The 20960-nt window shown below is 42.2% G+C and overlaps 1 protein-coding gene across 1 annotated transcript in view; it reads right to left on the minus strand.

Moving 5' to 3' along the window:
* Positions 1-242: 242 nt before the first annotated feature.
* The window catches only part of LOC121871664 (ABC transporter G family member 6-like), a 34452-nt gene continuing 13734 nt past the window's right edge, over positions 243-20960 (minus strand). The window contains exons 13-25 of the mRNA XM_042374076.1: positions 19078-19286; positions 7369-7478; positions 5545-5740; positions 5027-5265; positions 4627-4698; positions 4370-4468; positions 3957-4195; positions 3582-3759; positions 3189-3350; positions 2920-3051; positions 2159-2387; positions 1877-1982; positions 243-1200 (exon numbers count right to left, since the gene is read on the minus strand). Coding sequence (XP_042230010.1) covers positions 921-1200; positions 1877-1982; positions 2159-2387; positions 2920-3051; positions 3189-3350; positions 3582-3759; positions 3957-4195; positions 4370-4468; positions 4627-4698; positions 5027-5265; positions 5545-5740; positions 7369-7478; positions 19078-19286 — 2251 coding nt within the window. The 3' untranslated portion in view covers positions 243-920. The remainder of the gene's footprint in view (positions 1201-1876; positions 1983-2158; positions 2388-2919; positions 3052-3188; positions 3351-3581; positions 3760-3956; positions 4196-4369; positions 4469-4626; positions 4699-5026; positions 5266-5544; positions 5741-7368; positions 7479-19077; positions 19287-20960) is intronic.

A 20960-nucleotide genomic window follows, 5' to 3' on the forward strand; every position in this document is an offset into this window, starting at 1 on the left:
TTACCATCTATTACAATGGTATGGTAACACCTGTCAATAATTGCAAAAAATAATTAAATGTTGCCAGGTAAGAATTTAAAGGTTTTTGCCGTAAGATTTTTGAGTGACATTTGGCAAGGTGATGTTTACGTGGACAGATGAATGTGATAAAGATGGAATAACACAACTAAGGCAATAAAGGGGGTACAGATCTAACACAATCTTTACTCTTGTGTCACATAGAAGGAAAATAACACTCCAGAAAATAAATATATTTATATTTATTAAGAAAATATACAACATTTACTGTACATTAAATGCTTTCTTGGCAGATTATGGTAATGACTTATATAACAATACTAGACAGATTATAGTGATGACTTGTATAACACCTGGTCACTGTTCTGCCTCAGGTAAATATATTGCACAGTATCAGTCGTCAGTGTTAATTTGCTCAGCAGTGCTCCTAGATCAGTCTCTTATACTATAGAAACTTAAGTGATGTTTGTTATTCTTTCCATTTAAGTGAACAGTTATCACCATTGTGTTCTGTAATTTGCCAGTGTCTCTTCTTGGCAAGTTTTTGTTTCGTTAATCACAACCTACTGTGATGCCTCCTTCAGTAGTGGTCCATATTATTGTACTATTTTAAGCTTTATGGTAAAGTAATGGCTGAACGTAACTAATGGGTGGACGGGAGAGGCACTATAGCTAACAACTGTAGTCATATCGAGGAAAGCCGGTCGTGGACGCCTGGTGTGACTTAAAGACTTTGACGACAAACTTTATTGACAGTCTTGAGAGACCTTCATGACAGTCCAAGTCTACAAACACAGTCTTTGAGAAACGAGCTGGAGCCGCGTGTGAAAGACCTATTTCACCCGTACCATGACTAAGTTCAACCCTGTGACATCACATGAAAAAAAAACACCTTCACGGTTTCACGAGCGAGGTTTGCCTCTGTTGGTACCAAGGAGGAGAAACAAGAAGGCGAGTAATCTGTAGCCGACGATGAGAAGGGCGAGGCAAGTTAGGTTGAAGGCAAAATGGTCTTCAGAGAATCCTAAGCGCTGGATGACTGCCTCGCCGTCAAGGTAACAGCTAGCCGACACCGTACACGTCAAGTTGTTCACTCCCGACCACTGGTTCACCACCAACAACTCGTTGCCATAGCTGAACCATGATAAGTACTGGAAAGTCTTCATGAACACTGGGGTCGACCTGCCGGGGAGAGACAAAGTGATGCGGTAAATGACAGTATCGAAGTGTAAGGAGACCTAGCTACCTGAACCAACTCAAGATACGATGCAGTTATGACTCAACAGAGTCGTCACCCTCACACTGTATAACCCCTTAAGGACGATGCTTTAAGTTTTAACCCATTAAGGACAATGGTTTAAGATACAACAATGAAGGAATTAAACCTTCGTCTTCAATGAGTGACGAATACTGTCAGTCATCAATCATCTATATATCATTTACCTTTACAAGAAAGAACACCAACACCACCAACACTAACCACACCACCAACAACACCACCAACACTAACCACACCACCACCAACACCACCAACATCACCAACACTAACCACACCACCAACAACACCACCAACACTAACAACAGCGGATTAATTTTGTGCATTTACCTGTCCACAGAGAAATAAATCCATATGGAAATAAATCCTTGTCTTTCAGATTTTGGTTAAGTGATTTGCAGAGCACAGTGTATCGGCCTCTGAGATGTGTAGCCCCTGTGGACAACACTGTGACACTTGTAAATATTTACTATAATTCTAGAGGTGAGGTGAGGTCTGGTCTGGTCTGGGGCCGTGAAATAGTGGATCCTAATGTTAACAAGCCAGCCTTCTGTAAAATAAGAGAGAGAGAGGGGGGGTTACCTGACGTTGATGAAGAAGCCGCTGAAGATGAGGAGAGGTAGTGTACAGGGAGCCAGCAGCGCCAGGGCCACGTTGTCACTGGGTGCCAGACACGACAACAGGTAACCTGGTGGGGAGACACACAGACATACCTTCATTAGGGTATTTTGACCCCTTTGAGGACGATGACTGGCGTTTAACATTAATATCGGTGGTGGCATCAGTTATGAAAGCTTTTTAGAGAAAGAGAGATAACAACTCCATTAAACTGTTATGTTAAATTAATTCCTCCATTGGACTTACCGAAAGACACAGCACACCAGGTTACCATGACGGCAACCATCGCACACAGAAGGAAGCGCTCAAGGCTGGGGTTGAGGCCAATGAGAAAGTAGATGATGGTGGTGTAGATTATGGCGTAGACGGTGAAGAACGGCGTCTCCACCAGGTTCTTGGCTAGGAAGTACACGTCAACGCGGTACATCCCGTTGTGATGCTCCCTCTTAAACAACTCTTTCTGAGAGCAGAACGTCTGGAACCACCAGAGTTTGGACTAAGTCACACACACCCACACACACGCTCTGTTGTTTTAGCTGACAAGTTTACAAATGTTCGCATATTTGCTTAAATAATGAGATTATTATATTAACGAATTGGCAACTCAGCTACAGCCAGGGCTGCCTCAAGATTCTTACATCAAATTCTCTTTCTTACTTTAGCAAATATACGACCATTTGTAAACCTGTCAGATCTTAAATAATGATGAATAGCTTAATATTATAAAAATTCTACCTTTGGCTTGTTTAATATTTATCCTGAAAGTGGTACAGCAGAAAATAGATCCACCAATCACAATCACCATTACATACAGCCAAACTTCACCAGGTAAAATTAGGAGTACAAGAGCCAGGGTGAGGTCGATGCATGCTTGGCTGACTGTACTGTACATACACACAAACACATGTACATACATACTAATACACACACACACACACACACACACACACACATAAGGCCGATAAGATATATACATATTATTATTATTGTTGTTTTTTGATGCTTACGTTCACTACGGTGTTGCAGTTCTGGTAGGTCATATTGGTGAGGAGGAGCATGAGCGCCCCATTGATGTTGAATACTCCTAGTTCATCCATCTGTTGGTCCCGGTACAACAAGCCCACCAGGAGAGCCAGCGTCTACAATAAAATAAAATTACTATATTGTTATCTCACTCCCGGTACAGTACCCTGAGCTGTACCGACAGTACCTGGGAGGACACAAAATTACTGTACTGTTATCTCACTCCCGGTACAGTACCCTGAGCTGTACTCACCACAAGCTGTAGGAAGCGAATGCGGATGAGGAAGGGGTCTCTGAGGACCTCCAGCCAGGAGCGCCACAACACCACCCTGAACTGTGTGCCCCATGACGCCTTGTAGGGCGAGGTGTTCTTCTTCGTCGTCGTCGTCGTCTGCTGCTGCTGTTTCCTCTGGTCCTGCACCAATTAAAATTAGAAATGTATGCATCAACTCTTCGTGGGTATTTAGCGTACGGGCGGGCTTATTGCAACTGCGTAAAATAGCTTAGTTCTTGGAGGAAAAGGATTTATTAATACAAAGGCGTGAAAGTGGGTCCCATAGGCTTGTCTGCGTGCTAGGGACAGTGTGGATACAACACATTGTATTGTAGTGTTTTACGGGAGGTTAAACTCCTTCAGAAGCAGTACCTGTGGCTGGTTGGTCATGACGTCCTGGGCCACGGTAATACCATGGTCGCTGGCATCATAATTGTCACAGATCATTGCTATCTTGTGCCGTGACTCCATCACCTTGCTGGGCTCCACTGACAGTTGATCGATGAAGAAGTCCGACGGGTTGTACTGCTCTGGACACCTCAGGTTCAAGCTGAGTGCAAAAACAAGGTGAATGGATATTTTGCGCCTGGGTGTAACAGTGTTATTATATCACTAAGTGGTTGAGGTGATTCTCCAAACATCATTATTGTATAACTTTTGTGGTTGATGTAGAAAATCTCCAAATAAAAAAGTGAACAAGGAAACTTGGTCACCCATAATGCAGTCACTTGGATAATATTCTCTTACTTGTTAAAAAACTTGAGCGCCTCGTCGGTGGTGCCCAGGAAGGCAACTCGGCCCTCAGCCATCAACAGGAGGCGGTCGAACATGGAGTAAATATCTGAGCTGGGTTGGTGGATGGTGGAGATGATGGTCTTACCCCTCTCAGCCATGCTTTTCATCATCGCTATCACGTTTTGGGCCATGAAGGAGTCCAGGCCAGAGGTGGGCTCGTCGCAGAACATAAGGGACGGGTTGGTCAGCACCTGTAGTGAGGGGATGAAGGATAGTGTGTGTCAGAGGTGTTTCCCGAAAGCCCGTATTGGAGACGCGTTTGAGAAAGGTGTGTAAAAATTGTCTCTGGTGTCTCATGTTTAAGCTCTCTCTCTCTCTCTCTCTGATAACCACACAACAAGTGACTAGTGTAGAGATAGACGCACCTCGCACCCAAAGCTGAGCCTCTTCATCTCGCCGCCAGATATACTCTTTTTCGTGCCAGGGACGCCGATGAGGGTGTTCTCACACTTGGTGAGGCCCAACTGTAATACGGGAAGGATTTGTCTTTATTTAATGACAGTATAATACCATTAATAATGCAAGTATAGAATTTATTAACAAGAAGGTTTATCGAATAATTCAAATACTGGATATTATTATAAATGACCACATAGGTGAAGGGGTTCTGCTAGATGCTTACCTCCATTATTACTTGATTCACACGCCTTACTCGTTCCTCGTACGACAAGTACCGGTCCATCCTCAACATAGCCTGGAGACAACAACAACGACACCATCTCAGTAACCATAACAACACACTAACAAGCATTGTCTCTCAGTATAACAACACTATTAAGTAATCACTCGTATATGTGAAGTAAATGTGGATCATGCAAGGTTAGGTGGGAGTTGTGAGGTGTGGCACACGTCAACATCATTAATGGTGAAGATATGATAGTGTCCAAAGGCCTAGTAATTTGTGTGTTGATGGTGGGTGTGTGTGTTGAGGGCAGGTGTGTGTGAGTGTTGAGGGCAGGTATGTATGAGTGTTGAGGGCAGGTGTGTATGAGTGTTGAGGGCAGGTGTATGTGAGTGTTCACCTGAAATGTAAGCTGCTCCCTGACGGTGAGTGAGCCGATGAAGAGGTTGTCTTGTTGAACGTAAGCGGAGCGGCTGGTGATTGCCTCGGGATCAACACGAATACCGTTGATAGAAATATCGCCAGTGACTCGGAGTTTGTCGTTGTTACGGTGAGTGAGGACGTTGAGGAGTGTCGTCTTGCCTGCCCCTGACGCCCCCATAATGGCCAGCAGCTCCCCAGGGCGACAGATTCCCTTCACTGTCACAACAACAAAATCACTGTTTATAAAGATTCCTGCCACTTTTCCAAGGACTTTTCAACATTGACGTCTGATATTTTGCCAGCATGTGTATTTAATGTTGTATTTCAATAGATACATAGATAGATAGAAAGATAGATACATACAAAACAAGATATATATTCACATAATAATAGAATGATATAAATTATAGATACAGGATACAGGAATAAAATATTACTTATTTATCACTCACTTACTTACTTACTTAAACAACAGAATGTGGGTACTATACTAACCATTTTTGAGTATATGGATTACTCTTGGTGTAGTGTCTGTAGAATTACCACGACCCAGGAACCTTGAAGTCTTCGCTTTGCGTCTGAAGAACACATTGACGTTAGACCAGCTGTAGATGATGGGGTCAGGATCATTTACCATTATCAAGGAAGTGTTGCTAGTGCTGGTTGATGGAGATTTACTTTCGTCTACCTGCTGTTATTTTTAAGGGAAGACAAACCTATGATTACTTCAGATAGGTCAATTCATGTCGTAGATTAGAACAAGTTAGATTGATCAGGTAAAATAAACACCTCTACTGTTTAAGAGGTTATTAACTAGGTGACTTCACATCTCAGGTTACCAGATCTTTACCAAGGATGTCACCAACAGACTACAGAAACGCTACTACAAAAATTATAAACTACAGAAACAGGTATAATATAGACCGAATCCTGGACATAAACACGCGAGAGAATTCAAAGGTCTATGTAGAAAGTAATCCAAATTTGTCTTCTTCTGATATACATTAATGCTTTAAGTTATTATTCTGAGGTTAAAGGATGATATTTTACTTTGTTTAATGAAATACTGAATGTAATTTTGCTCGCTGTCTCGTTCTGAAAGTCTGATGATGGTACTGCTGTAAACGACAACCACAGAATTCCGGAAGGTTAGGTTAGATTAGTTTAGGTTATGTTAGGTTACGTGATTCTTTGGTTAGATTAGGTTACGTTAGGTTAGGTAATTCTTTGGTTACTGTAACCTGTAATTTTACCAGTTGCAGTAGTAGCGATTCGTCAATTATTTATATGCATTTCCTTAAAGTATGTCTCCCTAAAGTAACTAACCTTTTAAAGTAACACCCCCGTAAAGTAACACTCCCTTAAAGTAACTATCCTATAATGTAACACTCCCTTAAAGTAACACTCACATAAAGTAACACTCCCTTAAAGTAACTATTATATCAAGTAACTATCCTATAAAGTAACAATCCCTTAAAGTAACACTCCCTTAAAGTAACTATTATATAAAGTAACACACCCTTAAAGTAACTATTATATAAAGTAACTATCCTTTAAAGAAACACTCCCTTAAAGTAACACACCCTTAAAGTAACTATCATATAAAGTAACACTTCCTTAAAGCAACACTCCCTTAAAGTAACACACCCTTAAAGTAACTATCATATAAAGTAACACTTCCTTAAAGCAACACTCCCTTAAAGTAACACACCCTTAAAGTAACTATTCTATAAAGTAACACTCCATTAAAGTATCACTCTCTGAAAGTAACTAACCCTTAAAGTAACACCTCGTAAAGTACCTAACCCTTAAAGTAACACCCCCCCTTAAAAGTAATACCCCGTAAAATTACCTAACCCTTAAGTAAACTTTTATGTTTACCTAACCCATAAAGTAACACCCCCCGTAAAGTAACACCTTAGTAAACTATCCTTTAAAGTAACACTCCATAAAGTAACTATCCTTTAAAGTAACACACCCTTAAAGTAACTATCATATAAAGTAACACTTCCTTAAAGCAACACTCCCTTAAAGTAACACACCCTTAAAGTAACTATCATATAAAGTAACACTTCCTTAAAGCAACACTCCCTTAAAGTAACACACCCTTAAAGTAACTATTCTATAAAGTAACACTCCATTAAAGTAACACTCTCTGAAAGTACCTAACCCTTAAAGTAACACCCCCGTAAAGTAGCACACCCTTAAAGTTACTATCCTTTAAAGTAACACTCCCTTAAAGTAACACCCCCTAAAAGTAACATGCCCTTAAAGTAACACTCCTTTAAATGACTATCTTGGGTCCCACTTTAAACTTACCTTCTCTAACATTTTTGGCTTCATCGTGGATTGTGGCGTATAGACGTTGCCGGAATAGTACACACTCTTGATTCTTAGCAGATCTGACAACACTTGGGCCATAAGAACACCTTAACCATGGCTCACACCAACCAGAAAGCTGTGTGGTAGTCTGATTTTGTTTCTCTTTCTCTCTCTCTTTCTTTCTAGCTTTCTTTTTTTCTTTCTTTCGTTTTGTTGGAAGTTTTACTGAATGTGGGATATACTGTTTGTTCACTTCACTGGTACAGGAGATGTGTATTCTTTACGGCTTCAAGGGGAAATATATATATGTGTGTGTGTTTTGTAAGGTGCCTTTGGAGGTAGGGTTGGGAGATGTGTATAAATTACTTCCACTGTAAGACTCGTAAGAGCAGGGAGTAACGATCGCTGACTCCGCCTCCCACCCAAGTGTTAGATAAATTGGCTCCTCCCATCCCCCCACCACCCCCGACCACCAACTCCTCCGTCCTTGCCCGGCCAACTATAATTTGCCCACTTCCTACCCTCCCCATCACCCTTCTTACCATCTGACATTCTCCCTTTACACCCCCTTCCCTAACCAGACCAGACCAGACTAGACCAGACCAGACCTGACCTACCCTAACCTACCCTAACCTACCCTAACCCAACCCAACCTAACGTAACGTAACCTAACCGTTGAGTAGTATCAGTGTACCATAATGACGATAATGGTAGTAGATGCTTTGTTAATGGTATTGGTGGCTATGATAACTATAGAGTCTGTAGTGGTTGATATGTTAATGGTAGTTATAGTATAATCTTGCTGCCATGAGGACACGCTCCCTAGTTCGTGGAAGGAATTGGCTTTGGATGGACCGTCTGTTGTTTTATTGACATTTAGAGAAGTTTACTCAAAAAAGATCTTGGCTCCCTATCTGTTGTCCATTAATAAAATAAGCGGAGTCGAGCACCAATCACAGTAGAGGAGTGTGAGGAGGGGGGGGGGAGAGGGTGCAAACAGGTTTACAAGACCCTGAACAGCCTTACTACTTCCCTACATTCAGGCATGCTAGTGACGGGAGGCGGGGGAGGCGGGTCGGGCCGGGGCGGGGGAACAGGTTCGTGGAGAGAAGTTTTTGTTCAGCAAGCTAGTCGTTAAGTACATATGGGACTTTCTACTTAACGCTCTCGGGCTCCTGGGAACGTATTACCCCCAGGAGATACTATTGCAGAACCCGTTCCTAGCCATATGTACGCTCTGTTTGGGAATGGCGTGTTAAGAAGTTGTTAAGTAAGAATACAAATATTGACTTTGTAGATCACAGGGAAGGTCTCTCTCCTTTGAGGTAAAATTACTTATTTGAGTCAAACATTTTATCCCGTTCTTGTTCATTTGTTGTATAAATTCTGCTGAAGCTGATCAACGCCACAAGCTTTATCGTGTTGCTCACAGCTGCCTCAACTTGTGTTCCATAATTGGTAGTTTAATCTTTATTTCCTTTTCGTTTCTTCCCTCTCCTCTACCCTTATAGTTCTTCTACTTTCTCTGTCCGTCTCTCTTTTACTTCTTCTGCCTCAAACAGGATCTTATTGTCTCTGCCTTTAATAGTTCCACCTCATTTATTTCCTCTTTTGTTTAATCATCCATCATCATCTTCCATCTCCTTGCATTTCCTTTCTATATCATCTTTCTTGGACTGTCTACATTCCCTTTGAATTTCCTTGGTAATTTTTACGTAACTCTTACTTCGTTTTCTCATATTTCTTCGGCATTCTGAGTTTTTTCTTTTATCATTCACTCACGTTTAGCTTCGTTTCTCCTATGTCCTATACGTTTACTTTAGTCTTTAACATATTTCTTTATATTTATTCAATTGTTGCCATGTTATAAGCTTACCTAAGTCTCACTTGATGTTGTCCGTAGTTTATAAATGTTGAAGTCTTAGCCTCACTAAACTCAGTACTGGGACGCGGTCTGACCCACAATCAACCCCCTGATAGGTCTTGGCTCGGGTTAATTCCTACATTAATATAAGCTCTATTTGATCCCTGACTACGTTGTCCTGGGGTGAGACCCGTGTATAGAGATGCCTAGGGTGTTGTTCTAACCATCTTCAGTATTTATCATCTTGTTTTCCTTACATAAATCATAAATCAATTAATATTTCTCCTCTATTACCCAGGTCATGTAGTCCTACTCCAGGTGCTACTTTACCTTCCCCAACCTTGGCCTTAAAATAATCCATTATCATCACATATTCATTAAACTCCACAGTGTCTTTGGTTTTCTTTTAATATTTATAAACAATTCCTGAGACTTCATCTTCACTATCATTTGTTGGTACATAAACCTGTATTATCACCAAGTCTTCGGGTTTAGCTTTAAACTTGACCACCATAACACTATCTCACACTGTCCGGTATCCCTTTATACTGCTCAACTTCTGGTTCACAACAACACCTCTCTAATGTTGTTCACCACCTGGTTAAAGTTAGGTTAGGTTAGGTTAGAACATTGCTTAGTTATATAATAATAATAATAATAATAATAATAATAATAATTAACGGTTTATTGAAAAAGTTCTGCAGCCCGAAGGCTGAAAATATACATTGGGCATAAATGACTTATTACATACATTGGTTGTTTAACAAAAGCCTTCATTAGAGAAAGGTAAAGGAACATACAGTGAACATACAGATTAATGTAGGTGTTGAACAGCAAACACATAATGTAGTAACTCCCTCCCAGATGGTGTTAGGAGGGACCTCACGTGGTGTAGTAATTCCCTCACATATGGTGTTATGAGGGACTACGTGGTGTAGTAATTCACTCACAGATGGTGTTATGAGGGGCCTGACGTGGTGTAGTAATTACCTCACAGATGGTGTTATGAGGGACCTCACGTTGTGTAGTAATTACCTCACAGATGGTGTTATGTGGGGCCTCACGTGGTGTAGTAATTCCCTCACAGAGAGTGTTATGAGGGGCCTCACGTGGTGTTGTAATTCCCTCACAGATGGTGTTATGAGGGGCCTCACGTGGTGTAGTAATTCCCTCACAGAGAGTGTTATGAGGGACCTCACGTGGTGTATGAATTCCCTCACAGATGGTGTTATGAGGGACCTCACGTGGTGTAGTAATTCCCTCACAGATGGTGTTATGAGGGACTTGACGTGGTGTAGTAATTCCCTCACAGATGGTGTTATATGAGTGAGGTGTGGTCCCAGGCCTTCCTATCGTAGACGGATTAACACATCGCTGGCTGTTGTTGGGTCTCACGAGCCGTTATCACTGGGTACCTGGGACCTCACTGTGTGATAACATAGAGTTAATCATCACTGCTGAGCACTGTTCACACCTGCTTTAACACTGGTTCCATTCCTTCTAAATGAAATTGTAAATCATGAATTATCCTGTGAGAGGTTCTGTAAGGCTATATAACTCAGATCACCTGAATAAACAACTTTAAACAATTGACTGGGCTGGGGGGCGATTTTCAGGTGTTTCGATCTCGCATTCACTGTGTGTGTGTTTAATAATAATAATAATGAATGTGATGATGATGATTGATGATGATGATGATGATGATGATGATGATACAGTCGTGTAAGGAAAGATCGCTGTAAGTTTAGGTGAAAGAATTTATGCCAAGGTCCAATAAACCCTCCCAAAACACAGCTTCCCTCCATAAGCCAAGAAGGACTGTCAAATCTTTATCACCTTCATATATATCCCCTTCACTTTAATGACAGATATAAATGTATAATACATCTTTAATCTTAGCCTAACCATACCAACCATACGGTATAGCACCAACTCAACATTCCACAGCATCTGGCATATCTCTTTAACCTGTTAACACCAACCTAAGAAACCCACGATATGTATATTTTCTCCCGTCTACCCTATTGCCAGACGAACTAACACCTGTTTTGCCTCTGGTGTCACTTTGTTTCAATATTACCAATGAGTTTCATGTCATTATTACCAGACTCAAGTTCGTCGGTCTTCTGCTTGAGTTGGCGAACCTTCTACGGCTGTTCTGGCATATGTATCTAACCCATACTCTTGGTTTGTAGATATTAAACGTATTATCTAGGTCTCTGAAGAACAAACAGAGAGAGATCAGCTCATCTCACCGTTCGTTCCTTAAGGTTTAAACTCTCACGCCAGGCCATTTCAGTCTGTCTAAAAAGCCTGAAAACCGGAGGCTCATTAAGACACGTTCTGCAGGTCTCTCTCTCTCTCTCTCTCTCTCTCTCTCTCTCTCTCTCTCTCTCTCTCTCTCTCTCTCCAGGCACAGAGATAAAGGGAAGAAGAGAGAGAGAGAGAGAGAGAGAGAGAGTTCAGACAGTACATTTTTTGAAACTGTATTTTTGTCGTGTTATGATTATTTGACTAAAATTTATTGCCCCAAATTCTAATCCTTACAGCTGGACACTTGCCAACACCGTGAGGAACTATTTGGTTAGCGTTGAGACTTGAGAGATGAACGTAAGATGGAGTCATGTTTAGCAGAGTCCGTAGTAACAACCATAAACGAGGTATTGTGGAGTGAAATGGCGTTGTTAAGGGGTGGGTGATAGTTCTTGTTAGTTTGTTATTTTTCTCAGCGACTAAGGTGTTTCAGTGCGTGGTCAGCGACTAAGGTGTTTCAGTGCGTGGTCTGGTTTAGTACATTCAGTACTCATCAAGTATAACCAAATATATATTGCGTCGAAAAAAAAGAAACACTAATTATAAAAAGTTTCCAGAATCAGGTTTTAAGAATATTTACTGTGGCCAGGTGAGTCTTCAAGGACGACGATCCTACCTATTTTGACCTATTTCCACCCTAAGTTGTCCTGTGCCAGATAACTATAACAAATTACCCCACACAGCAATTCACCAGCGCCGAAAACTAGTTTCACCTGCACTAAGGTGACACAATTCCCTGGTGGCAGGAATCTACACTGAAATCAACCTGCCAGTGTTGTTTTCCGTTCCCTGATTCACTTGTTTAGTTCAGGCAGCTGGGTGGTGTGTCGTATTCCAGGTCAGGCAGCGCTGGGTGGTGTTATTCACTTGTTTAGTTCAGGCAGCTGGGTGGTGTTATACATTGTTCAGGTCAGGCAGCTGGGTGGTGTTATTCATTGTTCAGGTCAGGCAGCTGGGTGGTGTTATTCATTGTTCAGGTCAGGCAGCTGGGTGGTGTTATTCATTGTTCAGGTCAGGCAGCTGGGTGGTGTTTATTCATTGTTCAGGTCAGGCAGCTGTTCGTTGGTGTTATTCATTGTTCAGGTCAGAGCAGCTGGGTGGTGTTATTCATTGTTCAGGTCAGGCAGCTGGGTGGTGTTATTCATTGTTCAGGTCAGGCAGCTGGGTGGTGGTATTCATTGTTCAGGTCAGGCAGCTGGGTGGTGTTATTCATTGTTCAGGTCAGGCAGCTGGGTGGTGTTATTCATTGTTCAGGTCAGGCAGCTGGGTGGTGTTATTCATTGTTCAGGTCAGGCAGCTGGGTGGTGTTATTCATTGTTCAGGTCAGGCAGCTGGGTGGTGTTATTCATTGTTCAGCTCAGGCAGCTGGGTGGTGTTATTCATTGTTCAGGTCAGGCAGCTGGTGTTATTCATTGTTCATGGTGTTATTCATTGTTCAGGTCAGGCAGCTGGGTGGTGTTATTCATTGTTCAGGTCAGGCAGCTGGGTGGTGTTATTCATTGTTCAGTCAGCTGGGTGGTGTTATTCATTGTTCAGCTCAGGCAGCTGGGTGGTGTTATTCATTGTTCAGGTCAGGCAGCTGGGTGGTGTTATTCATTGTCTTCAGGCAGCAGGTGGTTCAGGCAGGCAGCTGGGGTGTTATTCATTGTTCAGGTCAAGGCAGCTGGGTGGTGTTATTCATTGTTCAGTCAGGCAGCTGGGTGGTGTTATTCATTGTTCAGGTCAGTCAGGCAGCTGGGTGGTGTTATTCATTGTTCAGTCAAGCAGCTGGGTGGTGTTATTCATTGTCAGGCGGCAGCTGGGTGGTGTTATTCATTGTTTCAGGCAGCTGGGTGGTGTTATTCATTGTTCAGCTCAGGCAGCTAAGGTGGTGTTATTCATTGTTCAGCTCAGGCAGCTGGGTGCTGTTCAGGTCAGAGGTGGTGTTATTCATTGTTCAGGTCAGGCAGCTAAGTGGTGTTATTCATTGTTCAGGTCAGGCAGCTGGGTGGTGTTATTCATTGTTCAGGTCAGGCAGCTGGGTGGTGTTATTCATTGTTCATCAGGTCAGGCAGCCATTGTTCAGGTGTTATTCATTGTTCAGGTCAGCAGCTGGGTGGTGTTATTCATTGTTCAGCTCAGGCACATTGTTCAGGTCAGGCAGCTGTGGTGTTATTCATTGTTCGGGTCAGGCAGCTGGGTGGTGTTATTCATTGTTCAAGTCAGGCAGCTGGTGGTGTTATTCATTGTCCAGGCCAGGCAGCTGGGTGGTGTTATTCATTGTTCAGGTCAGGCAGCTGGGTGGTGTTATTCATTGTTCAGGTCAGGCAGCTGGGTGGTGTTATTCATTGTTGTTCATTGTCATTGTTCAAAGTTATTCATTGTTCGTCAGGCAGCTGGGTGGTGTTATTCATTGTTCAGGTCAGGCAGCTGGGGTTCATTGTCTTATTCATTGTTCAGGTCAGGCACTGGGTGGTGTTATTCATTGTTCAGGTCAGGCAGCTGGGTGGTGTTATTCGTGTTCAGGTCAGGCAGCTGGGTGGTGTTATTCATTGTTCAGTCAGGCAGCTGGGTGGTGTTATCTATTCAGGTCAGGCAGCTGGGTGGTGTTATTCAGGTAGTTCATTGTTCAGGTCAGGCAGGTGGTGTTAAGCTGGGTGGTGTTATTCATTGTTCAAGCAGCTGGGTGGTGTTATTCATTGTTCAAGTCAGGCAGCTGGGTGGTGTTATTCATTGTTCATTCAGTCAGGCACTGCGGTGTTATTCATTGTTCAGGTCAGGCAGCTGGGTGGTGTTATTCATTGTTCAAGTCAGGCAGCTGGGTGGTGTTATTCATTGTTCAGGTCAGCAGGCAGCTGGGTGGTGTTATTCATTGTTCAGGTCAGGCAGCTAAGTGGTGTTATTCATTGTTCAGGTTAGGCAGCTGGGTGGTGTTATTCATTGTTCAAGTCAGGCAGCTGGGTGGTGTTATTCATTGTTCAAGTCAGGCAGCTGGGTGGTGTTATTCATTGTTCAAGTCAGGCAGCTGGGTGGTGTTATTCATTGTTCAAGTCAGGCAGCTGGGTGGTGTTATTCATTGTTCAAATCAGGCAGCTGGGTGGTGTTATTCCTTGTTCAGCTCAGGCAGCTGGGTGGTGTTATTCATTGTTCAGGTCAGGCAGCTGGGTGGTGTTATTCATTGTTCAGCTCAAGCAGCTAAGTGGTGTTATACATTTAGTCACATTGCTATCATTTAATTATTTAATTTATACATGTTATTTGTCCGTGTCATTAATAATACTGGTTGTTGTTATAATGTTGTTACTGAGTCTCGACAACAAAGATCTTTCAGCGCGTCACAAGGTTAGTAAAACACTAATCCAACACCAATAACCAATTACCTCGGTTTAATTCATATTGATGCCGGGTTGACATGGAAAATAAAACTGTATAATCAACTAAGATTTAAAGCAAGTTAAAGGAACATATCTTTTAATGGCGTCCATTGGGATATTCGCCTCGTACAAAAGTGCTTCAGTTGTCCAAAACCATAAAAAGTCGAACAAATCCAGAAGTCTTAAGTAAAAGTTCCAAGAAGTTTATCAAGCCAATCTTCGTCCACCTTCTGTAGAGGGTTGTATTTTGGGGGGCAACACCTGTACTGTATTATTATGTAGCTGAGACCAGAGGCAGGAGAACCCCGGCGAAGATCCGTCTGGCGTTGCTGAATACCCACGCTGGCGGTATTGCTTTTGTCTGTGTCTGAGGTACTGTATACAAGGCGTGCTAGGTGTAAGTGAGTGTCCGCAAAGCATTTATGGCAGACACTTCAGCTTAGGTAAGTATAATGGGATCACGCCTGGCTCAGTGCACAGAGTTGGGTACAAACTAGTTTTTATCCTTGACGGGATCCACCAACCCGAGGCCAGTCATTAGAGTAGGTTCCCAGAAATAAATTAATGGGTTGAATCTATGTCATCACCTGGTGCATCCTGGGAGTGATACGACTAATTGGGGAATCTTGAAAACTACCTCATTAAATATTAAGTACAAATATAATAACCTATGAAGATAATTTTCTCACTACAATCTTACAAGTCAGAAATCATAACCGTAAGGAAAATGTTAAGTGAAAGTTGTTAGTATATTCAACACACTAAATAATTGTTAGGTACGATTCTTATTTGTTTTTTTTATATTTCTTGTTCACCATCTTGTAAATGTCGACACCACAATTGAATAAACCAAAGGGAGTATCAATTCACTCTATCCTCTTTTTGCTGTTTTCCTCAACTCTTATAATCAGCTTTGTTGGGTCCGAGATATGTAAAAACTTACATTTAATCCCAATAAATATATATCTTTGGTTTTACTTGACAACTTAACACGTAGGCAAAGGACGATGAAGCTACTGCTGAGAAATTAAATCTTATTTATATGGTATTGTTATTCAGTGGTGGTCCACAACTGAGATATTTATTTCTTGGCGGCATTAACTTAACGTGATACACTCGGGATCAAAGGTTCGTTCTTGCCCAAACTGAAGCAGCATCGACCCCAAATGAGATGAGTCAGGGTAAGTCAGTTCAGAGACTCATTCCTTTGCCTCAGTTTCACCGCGGGAGAGAACTCTTTTTTGCTCGACTGTACACAACTGGTATGTGAGGCAGGTGACTTGAAAGAGTGTAGGGAACAGATTAGCGGACCCCTCGTAAACTTATTTACAAAATCATTAGACACGGGAGTTGTGCCAGACTTGTGGAAACAGGCAAATGTAGTACCCATATTCAAAAAGGGAGACAGAGCATCAGCGTCAAATTACCGGCCGATCAGTTTGACGTCAGTAGTGGGGAAATTTCTTGAATCAGCAGATAGCATCCGATCGCATCTAGAGAAAAGCAAATTAATCTACGACTCTCAACATGGGTTTACAAAGGGAAACTCTTGTCTAACAAATCTGCTGACATTTTTTAGGAAAGTCTTCGAGGTAGTAGATAATGACGAAAATTACGATGTTATTTGCTTAGACTTTAGCAAAGCATTTGACAGAGTACCGCATCAGAGGCTTCTGAGAAAAATTAAGGCTCATGGTATCGAGGGGAAAGTTTTATATTGGATAAAATCATGGCTCACCGATAGAACGCAGAGGTCAGCGTAGATGGTGATAAATCAGAGTGGGGTAGTGTAACCAGTGGGGTTCCCCAGGGGTCAGTACTAAGCCCACTCTTGTTCATAATCTACATAAACGATCTAGATACTGGGATCAGCAGTGACATAAGCATGTGGGGTATGAGATTGTTTGGTGTTCACACTCAGGATGGAATGGAGAAAGGAAACTCACAATGTGCTCTCTATATACATGTTGTATTGGATGTACAATGCAGCTTGGTGCTGGGAAGGCAGCATGGTTACAAGCGTGATGTAGAGAGAGCTGGTTGGTGAGGACGCTCAGAGAAGGACAGCTTGTGGGTCGCCATGCTCGCCAGCGGGAGAGGACCGCCAGGCAGGCGGAGGTGTTGCTGGCTGGTTGGTGTAGGTAGAAAGAGAGGCAGATCACCACGAGGTCAGGTCTTAAATAGCGGGGGTAGGCGTGGCTTAGCAGTTGACCCCCGCTCCGTGGTGTATGGCGGCGCTGGTTGACCTAGATCACGAGGCATACACTGGGGAATTGGTGGGGTCGGCTAGGCAGCGACAAACAGCGTTTGTAGGGGAGAATTCCACTACAAGCAAGTTTTGCGGATGACACCAAAATAGGGCGGCAGATTAATTCAGGGCAGGATAATGCATTACAGGAGGATCTAAATAAACTGCAGGGGTGGTCTGAAAAATGGCAAATGAAATTCAACACCAGCAAGTGCAGCGCACTTAAAATTGGAAGAACAAATACTGTCAATGTATACAGCTTTAACAACATCAACCTAGAAGTCGACTTGTGAAAGAGACCTGGGGTACTTGTAAGCCCGGACCTACGGCCTAGAAAACAGTTCGTTAATGTTCGAAATAAGGCAAACAGAGTATTGGGTTTTATATTTAGAAGTGTAAGTAATAAGAGTGCAAGGTCTTATTGCAACTATATCTTGCGCTAGTCAGGCCGCACCTCGATTATGCGGTTCAGTTCTGGTGCCCTTATTATAGAATGGATATCAATTCACTAGAGTCGGTGCAGCGAAGAATGACGAAAATGATTCCGGGACTTACAAACCTTCCATATCAGGATAGGTTAAAGAAACTTAACTTGCATTCCCTAGAAAGACGAGGAGTGCGGGGAGATATGATAGAAGTATTCAAGTGGGTGAAAGGAATCAATAAAGGGGATATAGATAAAGTTCTTATAATATCCGAGCAGGATAGGACTCGGAGCAACGGATTTATGTTGGATAAGTTTAGGTTTAGGAAGGAGATAGGAAGGAACTGGTTTACAAATAGGGTGGTGGACGAGTGGAACAAGCTTAGCAACTTTGTAGTAAGTGCTGGAACGCTGGAAAGTTTCAAAATTAGGCTGGATATATTCATGGATGATAGAGAGTGGTAGTAACTCTCGACAGGAGCTGCCATGCACAGGCCAACCGACCTATTGCAGACTCCTTATTTTCTTATGTAAGAGACTGAGTTAAGTAGCATTACTCTATCCTCCTCGACACTGATCGGTCTGTTAGCCACTCACTATTTATCTTCGTCGTGGGGGAGAAGTCCGTAGCATGCTTAGATGTCCCAATTATTTTTTGATGACAAGATCCAGAGTTGTGTTAAAGTCCGCCGCTTCCACCACTACAAAAACAAGACTGCCTGTGTTGTCCTCTGCGCCAAAAAGAACTTATCTCCTTGACATATGTTCTGCAGGTTGACTTGGCCAGTGTGAATCATATACATCAACTGTGTGCTGTACCTGCCATCTTCTATAATATTTGAGCTGTTTTTATTTAACACCAGGAAACTAAAACTCTTGATACATAATTTACGTTTATTAGCATAAAAACAAACACAGACAGTCTTAAAAGTTGTCTTGTGGTTCACGTGAAGAAATGCAGCAATCAGGTCCGCCTTGACCACTGTCCGCCAGCCACGAGTCAGTTGTCCCCACCTCCAGGTAAATCTCTATTGCCTTATTCAGTCTCACATGACCTAAATATGCCTTCCTCTAGATGTATTTAACCTCTAGTTTTTATCTAAACCCATTCAAGTAACAGAACCCAGCACTTACCAGTCACCACACACGATAAAAATAATCAACCAGGTCTTTAGAAAAGTTAACCCTAGGATACAGATTCATTTTCTTTAGTCATCTTTATCCTAACGTAAGCGGTAACCTCTTCATTATTGTTCTAAACTTTATCGAATCACCGCAAACAATTTTATTCGCTAATTGCATCAAGTACTTCTGGGTTAAGATTCGGAAGAGGTTTACCACAGAACTTTATATTAATGTTTATATTGGGAGACAGAGCAACAAAAAATACTGAATTATATTACGTTTCCGGCCAAAATTTATATTTTTCGAATATTTTGGCGTCTTCGATTCGACATAAGAAAGAACATATTTTGGCAGGGGACATTGTTTTCTTACCACTAACGTAACTGTTCCGCCAACCCGCGTTTCTTTCGGTGTTTCGTGATACTCCTGCGCAACACTCGGGGTCTTGAATTTCGCTTGTCCAGTTTAGTGGCAAGATGGATTACACACCTCACAGCAGTTGGCAGAATACCACGAGCCTTAAAATTTTCATTGGCAAGCGGCTTCGTTTTCAAAGACACGATGAATGGTTTGCCAAGCTGACTCTCGCTATCGTCAAGAAAAGAACCTTTGATATTTGGACTAAAACACGGAAACTCGCCAAGCCTAAGAAATCTCCTCACTGTGGCTTCTGAGTTTTAACTGCTCTGGCACTGGGTTGGACAAAGTATCTACAAGTTGCATCACATTATCCTCCAGCATCTGATAATTAAGGTTAAGTTAGGTTTGGTCAGTCTTTTTTCGCGTTTTTACCCACAATTCCCCTCTACTTCAAAGCCCTGCCCACATTATGCGATCAATATTGTTGGTAGTAGGGGGAGACAAATGTCCTTAACAGCTCGTTTACGGCGGAAATGAAGGTCAGATTCGATTAGAACAACACGAGATACACTAGAAAACCAATTCTTGTTAGTAGTTAACGTGGTAGATCTTTTTCGAATCTTTACCCCTATCAGAATACTCAGTTTAGTCTTATTGACTCAATGGCTTAGTCACCACAAGGCAGCTTTCACCCAAACCAATAAGAGCACAAGAGTAAGGGAAATACTTGGTGATACTTAATGAGAAATTATCCTACTACATCACTGGTACTGTGTGAGGACTGTACAGCGGGTGAAGCTGGCTCTATAGAGGTCCTGGGTAACTCCTCTCTGTTTTTTGCATACACGTACAGTATAGGTACTGTACGTGATTACACATGTAATTTACACACACACACACACGTACAGTCTCATTCAGATTCTTCGAACACTGCTGGAGACATAAGAACATAAGAATGGAGGAAACTGCAGCGGGCCTATTGGCCCATACTGGGCAGTCCCGTTTACACCCAACCCCTATTGCTCATATGAGCATCCAACCTATGTTTGAAGCAATTCAGCGTATTTGGTAACTTGTTCCATTCATCCACTACTCTGTTTCCAAACCAGTGTTTACCTATTTCACGCCTAAATCTAAATTTGTTTAATTTAAAACCATTGTTACGAGTTCGCTCCTGGTTGGATAGTTTGAGTACCTTTGTAATGTCCCCTTTGTTTAGCCCTGCCTTCCACTTATACACCTCTATCAGGTCGCCCTCGCTCTACGTCTCTCAAGGGAGTGCAAATTAAGATGCTTTAACCTGTCTCTAAGGTTCCTAATGCCCGGGATTAGTCTTGTCATTCTCCTCTGAATTCTTTCCAAGGATTCTATATCCATTCTGTAATACGGTGACCAGAACTGAACTGCGTAATCCAGGTGTGGTCTCACAAGAGCAAGATACAGTTTTAGGATGACCTCGCTAGTCTTGTAACTAACACTCCTTTGTATGAACCCAAGTACTTTATTAGCCTTGTTACGAGCAAAAACACATTGTTTACTTGGCTTAGGTTCCTACTTATCATTACTCCTAAATCTCTCTCGCAGTCGGATTTCTCTATGGCATCGTTGTTCATCTGGTATCTGGTTTCCCTGTTTACATCTCCTATACTGAGTACTTTACATTTGTCGACGTTGAATTTCATCTGCCATTTTTCAGACCATTCGAAAAATTTGTTTAGATCTTCCTGTAGTTTTGCCGAGTCCTCGTCAGATTTGATAACACGTCCTATTTTAGTGTCATCAGCAAATTTACTTATGTTGCTGTCAATGCCGATATCTATGTCGTTTATGTATATAATAAATAATAATGGTCCAAGTACTGAGCCTTGGGGAACTCCACTTGTGACGTTGCTCCAATGGGAC

This window comes from Homarus americanus, unplaced genomic scaffold (genome assembly GCF_018991925.1).
Source record: "Homarus americanus isolate GMGI-L3 unplaced genomic scaffold, GMGI_Hamer_2.0 scaffold39675, whole genome shotgun sequence".
NCBI lineage: Eukaryota > Metazoa > Arthropoda > Malacostraca > Decapoda > Nephropidae > Homarus > Homarus americanus.